General features: G+C 44.7%; 2 long non-coding RNA genes and 1 gene segment (V, D, J or C); 1 reads left to right on the top strand and 2 right to left on the bottom strand.

The window, feature by feature from the left end:
* Window positions 1–492: 492 nt before the first annotated feature.
* LOC138405898 (uncharacterized) lies at window positions 493–2,797 on the bottom strand. The gene is made up of 2 exons (XR_011239560.1): window positions 1,478–2,797; window positions 493–1,375 (listed from the first exon to the last, which is right to left on the bottom strand). It is a non-coding gene; the product is annotated as an uncharacterized lncRNA (long non-coding RNA).
* A 743-nt stretch (window positions 2,798–3,540) lies between these two features.
* Window positions 3,541–8,186, bottom strand: LOC138405897 (uncharacterized). The gene is made up of 3 exons (XR_011239559.1): window positions 8,055–8,186; window positions 6,378–7,952; window positions 3,541–6,275 (listed from the first exon to the last, which is right to left on the bottom strand). It is a non-coding gene; the product is annotated as an uncharacterized lncRNA (long non-coding RNA).
* A 208-nt stretch (window positions 8,187–8,394) lies between these two features.
* LOC109647798 (Ig kappa-b4 chain C region-like) lies at window positions 8,395–13,254 on the top strand. The segment is given in 3 exon segments: window positions 8,395–11,462; window positions 11,610–11,709; window positions 12,783–13,254. Coding segments are annotated over 3 exon segments (456 nt in total).
* The last annotated feature ends 1,596 nt before the right edge of the window (window positions 13,255–14,850 follow it).

Below are 14,850 nucleotides of genomic sequence, written 5' to 3'. Positions count from 1 at the left end.
TTCTTTAAAGCATAGTGTATTTATATTTTTTACTTTTGTATTACTGACCTTTCATATATTTCTTTTCACTTTTTTACCTGCACTGTAAAGACGGCACCTAGAGTTCGTTGTACAATGTCACAATGTTACAATGGCAATAAAGATTTCTGATTTCTGATTTCTGAAGTACCCAAATATTAAAAGATGTGGTGACGTCGCTGTGCTGCTGCTGTTCTCCTCGGAGCGGAAACATCTGCAGTGACACTGTTCATCCAGAAGATGTCAACAATAACCAAGAGTTTGACCCTGACGCTCAGCCGCAGTGAAAACGTGAATATGTTCAGAGTGAAACTACCTCAGTTACACTTTTCACTTTCTCCACCTGCATTCGAATCGTCAGTGACACCTGATAGGATGAGAACTTTATTTTCCTAATGACATGTACAGACTCACACCTCAAGACATGGTCATCAAGACATGTGTTAAATATAATAATGAAAAAGTTCAAAAATATTTCTGTGTAAAAATATAAGTTGCTGGATCAACTTTGTTTTTATTTTGAAACATCATGTCCACAGATAAATCCACGTCCTCATATCTGCATGGCTCCATCTTACTACGGCTCAGAGAACATGTGTTTATATCAAATATATGTTTGAGTCTTGATCTCAGTCAGAGGATATACACTTTGTAACCTTGTTGAGTGCTGTACAAATAAAGCTCCTAGAATTATAACAAGTATTATTCTGTGATAATGAAGATCATCATGTGCTGAAACGTAAACTCTGAATGAAATGTTCCTGTTCATATAACAGAGGAGTGAGTGGATCAGAGAAGAGGATCTGGTTATTGAGAGGATTTGTTCTATAAAGTAAGATGTCGTCTGCAAAAAAGAGGATTTCATGATGTGAAACTCTGAACAATCGTTAGTGTGTTTCATGATGACAACAGTGTGTGTGTGTGTGTGTGTGTGTGTGTGTGTGTGTGTGTGTGTGTGTGTGTGTCTCTGCAGTAGCTTCCAGCTGCAGCAGTAGATTCAGTTTCTGTTCATGAGGTTTTTGTACGATGGTTTTTCACTGTGTGAACAGATACTGACTGTTGAGATAGTGCTGACTCTGACAATAGTAAACTGCAGCATCTTCAGCCTGGACTCCACTGATGGTCAGAGTGAAGTCAGAGTTTCTTCCACTGCCTGAAAAACGTCCTGGAATCCCTGATGCTCGAGTTGAAGCATCGTAAATAAGCAGTTTAGGAGTTTCTCCATCTCTCTGCTGGTACCAGGATAAATAGTTTGAGCTATAAACATCCTGACTGGTTCTACATGAGATGGTGACGGAGCTGCCCACAGTCGATGTCACTGCTCCAGGCTGAGACACTGTGACTTGTCCTCTGGACTCTGAGGACACAGAGACAGAAACAAGAAGCAGCGCGGTGGTTTTGTCAGCTTCATTTCAGAGGTAGCGATGTGGACAGAGGAGTCTGATGCTCTGGACTTTACCTGTGAAGCAGCAGCAGAGGAGAGTCCAGACGAGGACGGAGGTAAAGCTCATGTTTCTGATGAGCAGGATTTCTGTGGTCATGAGGGACAGCTGTCAGTCATCCAGTCTTCACCTCTCTGGACTATAAACTCTCCCAGAGCACTGGAGCATGGAGCTGCTGATGCAAAGTGACTCTCTATGGAAATGCTGTGATGTTACATCATGTCCACAGATAAGTCCACGTCCTCATGTACATCATGTCCACAGATAAGTCCTCGTCCTCATGTACATCATGTCCACAGATAAGTCCTCATGTACATCATGTCCACAGATAAGTCCTCATGTACATCATGTCCACAGATAAGTCCTCGTCCTCATGTACATCATGATTGAGGTCCATTAAATTCTCTTGGTTGTTTCTCTTTTGTTGGATTAAAAAACATTAGTTGAAACATGTTTGGATGTTTTTCTTGTGCTAATTGAAATGAACACAATCTAATTAATTGGACTTATCGGAGGCAGCTTGTACCAGTTAAGAATTTATTCACTGTTTGAACTTTGACTTTTCTCCACTTTTTTATCTGGAGCACTGAAACCCGTCTGTTGCCATGGTCCAGCAGTGATGCCTGTCTGTTGCCATGGCTACAGAGCTCAGAGAGGGAAGTGAAACACTGACGAGCAGTTTCATCCCAACTCTCAGTTTTTGTTTGACTTGTTCTCTCTCTGCTCGAGCTGCCCACAGCCTGATGGTGCTGCCCCCTGCAGGGAGGAGCTGCATGAGGGGAGGTCTGCCACATCTTGTTCTATAGATGAATTCTAGATATCTAGATCTATAGAACCGTATCTATATCTACATGTAGATCTATATCTGCATGGCTCCATCTTACTACGGCTCAGAGAACATGTGTTTATATCAAACATATGTTTGAGTCTTGATCTCAGTCAGAGGATATACACTTTGTAACCTTGTTTAGTGCTGTACAAATAAAGCTCCTAGAATTATAACAAGTATTATTCTGTTATAATGAAGATCATCATGTGCTGAAACGTAAACTCTGAATGAAATGTTCCTGTTCATATCACAGAGGAGTGAGTGGATCAGAGAAGAGGATCTGGTTATTGAGAGGATTTGTTCTATAAAGTAAGATGTCGTCTGCAAAAAAGAGGATTTCATGATGTGAAACTCTGAACAATCGTTAGTGTGTTTCATGATGACAACAGTGTGTGTGTGTGTGTGTGTGTGTGTGTGTGTGTGTGTGTGTGTGTGTGTGTGTCTCTGCAGTAGCTTCCAGCTGCAGCAGTAGATTCAGTTTCTGTTCATGAGGTTTTTGTACGATGGTTTTTCACTGTGTGAACAGATGCTTACTGTTGGGATAGTGAAAACTCTGACAATAGTAAACTGCAGCATCTTCAGCCTGGACTCCACTGATGGTCAGAGTGAAGTCAGAGTTTCTTCCACTGCCTGAAAAACGTTCTGGAATCCCTGATGCTCGAGTGGAAGTATAGTAAATAAGCTGTTTAGTAGTTTCTCCATCTCTCTGCTGGTACCAGGCTAACCTGTATGAGCTGGCTGAGCTATCGAAATAAACATCCTGACTGGTTCTACATGAGATGGTGACGGAGCTTCCCACAGTCGATGTCACTGCTCCAGGCTGAGACACTGTGACTTGTCCTCTGGACTCTGAGGACACAGAGACAGAAACAAGAAGCAGCGCGGTGGTTTTGTCAGCTTCATTTCAGAGGTAGCGATGTGGACAGAGGAGTCTGATGCTCTGGACTTTACCTGTGAAGCAGCAGCAGAGGAGAGTCCAGACGAGGACGGAGGTAAAGCTCATGTTTCTGATGAGCAGGATTTCTGTGGTCATGAGGGACAGCTGTCAGTCATCCAGTCTTCACCTCTCTGGACTATAAACTCTCCCAGAGCACTGGAGCATGGAGCTGCTGATGCAAAGTGACTCTCTATGGAAATGCTGTGATGTTACATCATGTCCACAGATAAGTCCTCGTCCTCATGTACATCATGTCCACAGATAAGTCCTCATGTACATCATGTCCACAGATAAGTCCTCATGTACAACATGTCCACAGATAAGTCCTCGTCCTCATGTACATCATGATTGAGGTCCATTAAATTCTCTTGGTTGTTTCTCTTTTGTTGGATTAAAAAACATTAGTTGAAACATGTTTGGATGTTTTTCTTGTGCTAATTGAAATGAACACAATCTAATTAATTGGACTTATCGGAGGCAGCTTGTACCAGTTAAGAATTTATTCACTGTTTGAACTTTGACTTTTCTCCACTTTTTTATCTGGAGCACTGAAACCCGTCTGTTGCCATGGTCCAGCAGTGATGCCTGTCTGTTGCCATGGCTACAGAGCTCAGAGAGGGAAGTGAAACACTGACGAGCAGTTTCATCCCAACTCTCAGTTTTTGTTTGACTTGTTCTCTCTCTGCTCGAGCTGCCCACAGCCTGATGGTGCTGCCCCCTGCAGGGAGGAGCTGCATGAGGGGAGGTCTGCCACATCTTGTTCTATAGATGAATTCTAGATATCTAGATCTATAGAACCGTATCTATATCTACATGTAGATCTGTATCTGCATGGCTCCATCTTACTACGGCTCAGAGAACATGTGTTTATATCAAATATATGTTTGAGTCTTGATCTCAGTCAGAGGATACACACTTTGTAACCTTGTTTAGTGCTGTACAAATAAAGCTCCTAGAATTATAACAAGTATTATTCTGTGATAATGAAGATCATCATGTGCTGAAACGTAAACTCTGAATGAAATGTTCCTGTTCATATAACAGAGGAGTGAGTGTGAGCTAAACACAGACAAAAGTGAGGTCATAATCCTGGGTCCTAGGCATCTCAGAGAAACTCTGTCTAACCAGTCGGTGAACCTAGATGACATCCGCCTGGTTCTGAACCCACTGTGAAGAACCTAGGAGTTATCATTGATGAAGATCTGTCATTTAACCAACACATTAGTCAAACCTCCAGAACAGCTTTCTTTCACCTGCGTAATATCAAGAGAATCAGACAAATCCTGTCAAAACAGGATTCTGAAAAACTGATTCATGGCTTTATTACGTCTAGACTAGACTACTGCAACTCCCTGTTATCAGGGTGTCCCAGCAGATCCTTAAGAACCCTTCAGCTAGTGCAGAACGCTGCTGCATGAGCACTGACAAGAACCAGAAGACGGGATCACATTACTCCTGTCTCAGCTTCACTTCACTGGCTCCCTGTTCAACAGAGGATAGATTTCAGAATCCTCCTACTGACCTACAAGGCCCTGAACAATCAGGCCCCATCCTACATTAAAGAGCTCTTAACCCCTGACTGCCCCACAGACCACTTCGCTCCCTAACCTCTGGACTCCTTGTAGTGCCTAGAGTTACTGAGAGTAGAATGGGTGGTAGAACTTTTAGTCACCAAGCTCCTCTCCTGTGGAACCAGCTCCCACTCTCAGTGAGGGAGGCAGACACAGTCTCTACATTTAAGGCTAGACTTAAAACCTTCCTTTCTGATAAAGCTTTTAGCTCAACCCTGAAGCATAGTCATCCATAGCTATGCTGCTATAGGCCTACACTGCTGGGGGATTACCCATCAGGCACCAGCACCTTCTCTCTTCTTCTCTCTCTGCCTGGTTTATTTTGTTGTATCTTATTACATATCTCTAACTCCTTGGGTCTTCTCCTCCCCTCCTTGGTCCATGCTGTGCGGCTCTCTGGAGCCCATCCTGGCTCGGGTCCTGATGAGGGATGGACCTAGTGGAGGTTGCCAACATGGAGGGTCATGCAACCACCAGCACTCTCACCTGAGGACCTCTCACCTTTGGGGCCATGGGTCCACCTGCTGCACATGTTGGACCATGAGGGAGGCAGGAGTGCCCAGGGGGGCCAACGCGCCTTTGGAAGACCACGCCAACGTCCACGTGGAGATTCCCGGGCTGGATTCAAGCCCATGACCTGAGATTGTGACTCCCTCCCCCCTCTTCTTTTTGTTCCCCTCACCCCAACCGGTCCTGGCAGAGGCCGTCCACACCGAGCCCGGTTCTGCCGGATGTTTCTTCACCCGGGGAGTTTTTCCTCCCCGCTGTTGCTCATGCTTGCTCGATGTGGAACAAGTTGGATTTTGTCTTTTTTAAGATCTTGGACTTTTGTGCAGGACCCTGAGACAACTGCTTGTTGTGATACCGTGCTATATCAATACATTTGATTGATTGATTGATTGAGTGGATCAGAGAAGAGGATCTGGTTATTGAGAGGATTTGTTCTATAAAGTAAGATGTCGTCTGCAAAAAAGAGGATTTCATGATGTGAAACTCTGAACAATCGTTAGTGTGTTTCATGATGACAACAGTGTGTGTGTGTGTGTGTGTGTGTGTGTGTGTGTGTGTGTGTGTGTGTGTGTGTGTCTCTGCAGTAGCTTCCAGCTGCAGCAGTAGATTCAGTTTCTGTTCATGAGGTTTTTGTACGATGGTTTTTCACTGTGTGAACAGATTCTTACTGTTGAGATAGTGAAAACTCTGACAATAGTAAACTGCAGCATCTTCAGCCTGGACTCCACTGATGGTCAGAGTGAAGTCAGAGTTTCTTCCACTGCCTGAAAAACGTTCTGGAATCCCTGATTCTCGAGTTGAAGCTTCATAAATAAGCAGTTTAGGAGTTTCTCCATCTCTCTGCTGGTACCAGGCTAAATAGTTTGAGCCATGAACAGCCTGACTGGTTCTACATGAGATGGTGACGGAGCTTCCCACAGTCGATGTCACTGCTCCAGGCTGAGACACTGTGACTTGTCCTCTGGACTCTGAGGACACAGAGACAGAAACAAGAAGCAGCGCGGTGGTTTTGTCAGCTTCATTTCAGAGGTAGCGATGTGGACAGAGGAGTCTGATGCTCTGGACTTTACCTGTGAAGCAGCAGCAGAGGAGAGTCCAGACGAGGACGGAGGTAAAGCTCATGTTTCTGATGAGCAGGATTTCTGTGGTCATGAGGGACAGCTGTCAGTCATCCAGTCTTCACCTCTCTGGACTATAAACTCTCCCAGAGCACTGGAGCATGGAGCTGCTGATGCAAAGTGACTCTCTATGGAAATGCTGTGATGTTACATCATGTCCACAGATAAGTCCTCATGTACATCATGTCCACAGATAAGTCCTCATGTCCATCATGTCCACAGATAAGTCCTCGTCCTCATGTACATCATGATTGAGGTCCATTAAATTCTCTTGGTTGTTTCTCTTTTGTTGGAATAAAAAACATTTGTTGAAACATGTTTGGATGTTTTTCTTGTGCTAATTGAAATGAACACAATCTAATTAATTGGACTTATCGGAGGCAGCTTGTACCAGTTAAGAATTTATTCACTGTTTGAACTTTGACTTTTCTCCACTTTTTTATCTGGAGCACTGAAACCCGTCTGTTGCCGTGGTCCAGCAGTGATGCCTGTCTGTTGCCATGGCTACAGAGCTCAGAGAGGGAAGTGAAACAGTGACGAGCAGTTTCATCCCAACTCTCAGTTTTTGTTTGACTTGTTCTCTCTCTGCTCGAGCTGCCCACAGCCTGATGGTGCTGCCCCCTGCAGGGAGGAGCTGCATGAGGGGAGGTCTGCCACATCTTGTTCTATAGATGAATTCTAGATATCTAGATCTATAGAACCGTATCTATATCTACATGTAGATCTATATCTGCATGGCTCCATCTTACTACGGCTCAGAGAACATGTGTTTATATCAAATATATGTTTGAGTCTTGATCTCAGTCAGAGGATATACACTTTGTAACCTTGTTTAGTGCTGTACAAATAAAGCTCCTAGAATTATAACAAGTATTATTCTGTTATAATGAAGATCATCATGTGCTGAAACGTAAACTCTGAATGAAATGTTCCTGTTCATATAACAGAGGAGTGAGTGGATCAGAGAAGAGGATCTGGTTATTGAGAGGATTTGTTCTATAAAGTAAGATGTCGTCTGCAAAAAAGAGGATTTCATGATGTGAAACTCTGAACAATCGTTAGTGTGTTTCATGATGACAACAGTGTGTGTGTGTGTGTGTGTGTGTGTGTGTGTGTGTCTCTCTGCAGTAGCTTCCAGCTGCAGCAGTAGATTCAGTTTCTGTTCATGAGGTTTTTGTACGATGGTTTTTCACTGTGTGAACAGATACTGACTGTTGGGATAGTGAAAACTCTGACAATAGTAAACTGCAGCATCTTCAGCCTGGACTCCACTGATGGTCAGAGTGAAGTCAGAGTTTCTTCCACTGCCTGAAAAACGTTCTGGAATCCCTGATGCTCGAGTGGAAGTATAGTAAATAAGCTGTTTAGTAGTTTCTCCATCTCTCTGCTGGTACCAGGCTAACCTGTATGAGCTGGCTGAGCTATCGAAATAAACATCCTGACTGGTTCTACATGAGATGGTGACGGAGCTTCCCACAGTCGATGTCACTGCTCCAGGCTGAGACACTGTGACTTGTCCTCTGGACTCTGAGGACACAGAGACAGAAACAAGAAGCAGCGCGGTGGTTTTGTCAGCTTCATTTCAGAGGTAGCAATGTGGACAGAGGAGTCTGATGCTCTGGACTTTACCTGTGAAGCAGCAGCAGAGGAGAGTCCAGACGAGGACGGAGGTAAAGCTCATGTTTCTGATGAGCAGGATTTCTGTGGTCATGAGGGACAGCTGTCAGTCATCCAGTCTTCACCTCTCTGGACTATAAACTCTCCCAGAGCACTGGAGCATGGAGCTGCTGATGCAAAGTGACTCTCTATGGAAATGCTGTGATGTTACATCATGTCCACAGATAAGTCCTCATGTACATCATGTCCACAGATAAGTCCTCATGTCCATCATGTCCACAGATAAGTCCTCGTCCTCATGTACATCATGACTGAGGTCCATTAAATTCTCTTGGTTGTTTCTCTTTTGTTGGATTAAAAAACATTTGTTGAAACATGTTTGGATGTTTTTCTTGTGCTAATTGAAATGAACACAATCTAATTAATTGGACTTATCGGAGGCAGCTTGTACCAGTTAAGAATTTATTCACTGTTTGAACTTTGACTTTTCTCCACTTTTTTATCTGGAGCACTGAAACCCGTCTGTTGCCGTGGTCCAGCAGTGATGCCTGTCTGTTGCCATGGCTACAGAGCTCAGAGAGGGAAGTGAAACACTGACGAGCAGTTTCATCCCAACTCTCAGTTTTTGTTTGACTTGTTCTCTCTCTGCTCGAGCTGCCCACAGCCTGATGGTGCTGCCCCCTGCAGGGAGGAGCTGCATGAGGGGAGGTCTGCCACATCTTGTTCTATAGATGAATTCTAGATATCTAGATCTATAGAACCGTATCTATATCTACATGTAGATCTATATCTGCATGGCTCCATCTTACTACGGCTCAGAGAACATGTGTTTATATCAAATAAATGTTTGAGTCTTGATCTCAGTCAGAGGATATACACTTTGTAACCTTGTTTAGTGCTGTACAAATAAAGCTCCTAGAATTATAACAAGTATTATTCTGTGATAATGAAGATCATCATGTGCTGAAACGTAAACTCTGAATGAAATGTTCCTGTTCATATAACAGAGGAGTGAGTGTGAGCTAAACACAGACAAAAGTGAGGTCATAATCCTGGGTCCTAGGCATCTCAGAGAAACTCTGTCTAACCAGTCGGTGAACCTAGATGAAATCCGCCTGGTTCTGAACCCACTGTGAAGAACCTAGGAGTTATCATTGATGAAGATCTGTCATTTAACCAACACATTAGTCAAACCTCCAGAACAGCTTTCTTTCACCTGCGTAATATCAAGAGAATCAGACAAATCCTGTCAAAACAGGATTCTGAAAAACTGATTCATGACTTTATTACGTCTAGACTAGACTACTGCAACTCCCTGTTATCAGGGTGTCCCAGCAGATCCTCAAGAACCCTTCAGCTAGTGCAGAACGCTGCTGCATGAGCACTGACAAGAACCAGAAGACGGGATCACATTACTCCTGTCTCAGCTTCACTTCACTGGCTCCCTGTTCAACAGAGGATAGATTTCAGAATCCTCCTACTGACCTACAAGGCCCTGAACAATCAGGCCCCATCCTACATTAAAGAGCTCTTAACCCCTGACTGCCCCACAGACCACTTCGCTCCCTGACCTCTGGACTCCTTGTAGTGCCTAGAGTTACTGAGAGTAGAATGGGTGGTAGAACTTTTAGTCACCAAGCTCCTCTCCTGTGGAACCAGCTCCCACTCTCAGTGAGGGAGGCAGACACAGTCTCTACATTTAAGGCTAGACTTAAAACCTTCCTTTCTGATAAAGCTTTTAGCTCAACCCTGAAGCATAGTCATCCATAGCTATGCTGCTATAGGCCTACACTGCTGGGGGATTACCCATCAGGCACCAGCACCTTCTCTCTTCTTCTCTCTCTGCCTGGTTTATTTTGTTGTATCTTATTACATATCTCTAATTCCTTGGGTCTTCTCCTCCCCTCCTTGGTCCATGCTGTGCGGCTCTCTGGAGCCCATCCTGGCTCGGGTCCTGATGAGGGATGGACCTAGTGGAGGTTGCCAACATGGAGGGTCATGCAACCACCAGCACTCTCACCTGAGGACCTCTCACCTTTGGGGCCATGGGTCCACCTGCTGCACATGTTGGACCATGAGGGAGGCAGGAGTGCCCAGGGGGGCCAACGCGCCTTTGGAAGACCACGCCAACGTCCACGTGGAGATTCCCGGGCTGGATTCGAGCCCATGACCTGAGATTGTGACTCCACCCCCCCTCTTCTTTTTGTTCCCCTCACCCCAACCGGTCCTGGCAGAGGCCGTCCACACCGAGCCCGGTTCTGCCGGATGTTTCTTCACCCTGGGAGTTTTTCCTCCCCGCTGTTGCTCATGCTTGCTCGGTGTGGAACAAGTTGGATTTTGTCTTTTTTAAGATCTTGGACTTTTGTGCAGCACCCTGAGACAACTGCTTGTTGTGATACCGTGCTATATCAATACATTTGATTGATTGATTGATTGATTGAGTGGATCAGAGAAGAGGATCTGGTTATTGAGAGGATTTGTTCTATAAAGTAAGATGTCGTCTGCAAAAAAGAGGATTTCATGATGTGAAACTCTGAACAATCGTTAGTGTGTTTCATGATGACAACAGTGTGTGTGTGTGTGTGTGTGTGTGTGTGTGTGTGTGTGTGTGTGTGTGTCTCTGCAGTAGCTTCCAGCTGCAGCAGTAGATTCAGTTTCTGTTCATGAGGTTTTTGTACGATGGTTTTTCACTGTGTGAACAGAGCCTGACTGTTGAGATAGTGCTGACTCTGACAATAGTAAACTGCAGCATCTTCAGCCTGGACTCCACTGATGGTCAGAGTGAAGTCAGAGTTTCCTCCACTGCCTGAAAAACGTCCTGGAATCCCTGATGCTCGAGAGGAAGTATAGTAAATAAGCAGTTTAGGAGTTTCTCCATCTCTCTGCTGGTACCAGGATAAATAGTTTGAGCTATAAACAGCCTGACTGGTTCTACATGAGATGGTGACGGAGCTTCCCACAGTCGATGTCACTGCTCCAGGCTGAGACACTGTGACTTGTCCTCTGGACTCTGAGGACACAGAGACAGAAACAAGAAGCAGCGCGGTGGTTTTGTCAGCTTCATTTCAGAGGTAGCGATGTGGACAGAGGAGTCTGATGCTCTGGACTTTACCTGTGAAGCAGCAGCAGAGGAGAGTCCAGACGAGGACGGAGGTAAAGCTCATGTTTCTGATGAGCAGGATTTCTGTGGTCATGAGGGACAGCTGTCAGTCATCCAGTCTTCACCTCTCTGGACTATAAACTCTCCCAGAGCACTGGAGCATGGAGCTGCTGATGCAAAGTGACTCTCTATGGAAATGCTGTGATGATGCTGTTCATCAATAAATCAATGATTTGATCAGAGTATTGATCAGGAGGTGTTAACACTCATCATCATGTAGTTTTGATTTCATGTTTCAGGACCACTTCTCCTCTTTGAATGTATTTTTACAACAGCTTGGTTTTCTTGAAAATCTACAGACAAAGTTTCCAACATTTCTTTTCTTCGTTCTTCTTCCTGTTGATTGATTTTTGTTCTTCTCAGACAAATCTCACAAACAGTCCTTCTGGTGACTTTGTTTGTTTCAGAGTCAGAGAGTCGTGTCCTCGGAGGTTTTTGTACGACGGCTCAGTGAGTCTGTGTCACTGTGGTGCACGTTTGGTGGAGGAACCAGACTGGATGTTGGAAGTAAGTCAAATATTTATAAACTCTTTTATTTCCTCTCTCTTTTTATTTCCTTCATATTCATCAAGCGCAGGAAGAGAAGCTGTGTTTCCACGTGGATTGAAGCTTTTTCAAACCTTCTCAACAAAGTTAGTTTGAGCAGCAGAAACTGTACAAAGTCCCTGTAATGAAGAACAAACATTAAGATTATAGGATGAAGCATTTCCCCCACGTTTCATTATGAAGTTGCATCTTGAGGCTTTGCTGCTTTAGCTGCGTCAAACAGAGTCAGAGAGTCGAGTCTCTGCAGTCGGAGGTTTTTGTACGACGGCTCAGTGAGTCTGTGTCACTGTGGTGCACGTTTGGTGGAGGAACCAGACTGGATGTTGGAAGTAAGTTTCTGTTCAGATTCAAGTTCACATTGTAAATTCAGTTTTGAAATGTCTGCAGAAGATGAAGCTCCCTTGTTTCATTCTCTACACTTTTATTCTTTACACTGTTTTTATTTCTCCTCCTTCATCCTGCAGCTGAACTCAGATCAGCTTCACTTCACACAGTCCGGCTGAAATTTAAGTTGAACCGTAGAAAAGATATAAAGTCAGCGGAAGGGTTTTTTTAGGATTCCTTTCTAATCTAGAAGATCGACTGTTTCAAGATGAACCAAGTTTCCCTTTGTTCACATGTTTTAGAATATAGGACAAGATGGTGAACGTCCCCGGGACAAACACCATCTTGTCCTGTATGAACTACACTGAGTGAACGTTATGTCCTAATGTTGTAACAGACGTGGTTTTGATCCTAGTTTCTTTTGTTCGAACCAGCGATTGAATCCCTCGTGAAGAACTCACATCATTTGATGTTTGTGTCCATGTTTTGTGTGTTTTAGATTTGTGATGATTTTGTGTGTTTAATAATTGAGCAGAATCCGTTTCCAGCGTGGATGTATTTGAGGTGTGTGCTGATTCTGTGCTGATGTGCATGAGAGGCTTGTTAAAGGGAAGTGAAACAGCGACTGGAGCAGAAAGCTAAAGAGTGTGTGGTGTTTGACTGACAGCTGCCTGCTCCCTGTGCTCTAAGTCGATGGCTGTGTCCTACAGGTGATGTCCGTCCCACCCTGACGGTGCTAACCCCCTCCAGCGAGGAGCTGCAGCAGGGGACGGCCTCGCTCATGTGCCTGGCCAACAAGGGCTTCCCCTCCGACTGGAGACTGTCCTGGAAGGTGGACGGCAGCAGCGGTGGCAGCTGGGAGGAGAGCAGGAGCCCCGGGGTGCTGGAGAAGGACGGCCACTACAGCTGGAGCAGCACCCTGAGGCTCCCTGCAGAGCAGTGGAGGAAGGTGGGCTCTGTGACCTGCGAGGCCTCCCAGGGCTCCCAGACTCCGCTGTCAGAGACACTGAGGAGAGACCAGTGTTCCCAGTCCTGACCTGGCACTCTGCTGCTGGTTCTGCTCTGCTCCTGGTCTCAGTCTCTTCACGGCTCGGAGTCTGATCCAAATCAATCTTCATGTAGTGATGATTTCTTGCTTGAAATCCTTTCAGAGAATAAAGATGTTTGTGTTTGAATCAAAAATGTTTCCTTGGATTTGTGAGTCAAACAGACGTTTTCATTTTGCCGTGGTCCAATAAACCAGGTGAGCACAGAGGTTGAGTGAAGCTCCTCTGAAATGAGCTCCAGACAAATCTTCAAGAGTTTGACATGATTGGTCAGATAAAGGGAGATATCGCCCACATGAACCCAGCAAATCCCCCAAATGTTCAGGATCAGAAATGAAAGACGGGACATCGTCAGCATCAAGTTGAAGAATCAGACGGAGATTTTCTGCCTCTACATGAACATGTCCCATCTGGAGCAGCTAAAGTAGGACCACTGCAGCTGGAGCAGCACCTGAGGCTCCCTGCAGACCAGAGGAGGGTTTGCTCTGTTTCAACTTGTACAAATGATCAGTACAATAAAGTCAGAGAACTGCATGAACGGAGCAAATACACACGTTTCAGGATGAAGAGTTTCTAGTGGGAATAGGTATGAAGACTCGCTCTGATACCCACAACCCTGAAGGACTTTCAGCGTCCCAGGAACTTTAATATACGAATTCTTTACAACAGCAAATAGAGTTTGAAAAACAAGTCTTAGTCTCAGTGAACTTTATTGTCAATCAAACAATGCAACAGGTAGTTACACAGAGGATTGAAATTCCATTTCCCCATACCCCAAATGTGCAAGTAATATATAACACACAACAAATAGTGCAAACAAACAACAACAATGGAAACAACATATACAGACAGACAATGGACCTATGAGTTGTATAAGAAAAAATAAATAAATAAATAAAATTAAATTCACAGTGTGCCAGAGTGTATTCAAATATTCAGGTATAGTATCGAGGTGCTATAATGAAGATGCAATATGGAAAAGTGCAAAGTGCAGAGCAGCAATTGTAAACATTTAAGATGTTGTGCATATCAACAGAATAGTGCAAACAATGAGTTATTTTAAGTTATTCTGACAGTCAGTTGGTCTTTGTTTGTGTAATGTTCATGGTATTTTCTTGAGTGAGTTGAGTGTCTGATGGGGGAAGAAGCTGATTCTGAGGCTGGTGGTTTTGCTGCGCGTGCTGCGGTAGCACTTTCAGGGTGATCTGGTGATCTTCTGCATTGTCCTCACCACCCTCTGTAGGACCTTCTTGTCATACCAGACTGAGAGACTGCTGGTGAGAATGCTCTCAATGGCCCCCCTGTAAAAAGTGGTGAGGGCAGAAGGGGGGAGGTCAGCTCTCCTCATCCGGCGAAGGAAGTGGAGGCGTTGCTGGGCCTTCTTGACTATGGATGTGGTGTTGGTGGTCCATGTCAGGTCATCTGAGATGTGCACTCCCAGGAACTTAGTGCTTTGCACAGACTCCACTGCACTGCCATTGATGGTGAGTGGGGTGTGTGGTGTCCACAGTCATTTCTTTAGTTTTATTGACATTGAGCTGAAGGTTGTTGATGTCGCACCAGTTGATGAGTTGTTGTACCTCCTCTCTGTGTGCTGAGTCGTCATCGTGGTTGATGAGCACCACCGCTGTCGTGTCATCTGTGAACTTGATGATATGGTTCAAAGTGTGTTTAGCACAACAGTCATGGGTCATCAGCGTGAACAACAGAGGGCTCAGCACACATCACTGGG

This window comes from Paralichthys olivaceus, chromosome 20 (genome assembly GCF_024713975.1).
Source record: "Paralichthys olivaceus isolate ysfri-2021 chromosome 20, ASM2471397v2, whole genome shotgun sequence".
Taxonomy (NCBI): Eukaryota; Metazoa; Chordata; class Actinopteri; order Pleuronectiformes; family Paralichthyidae; genus Paralichthys; species Paralichthys olivaceus.
This window is presented reverse-complemented; position numbering and strand designations above follow the sequence as displayed.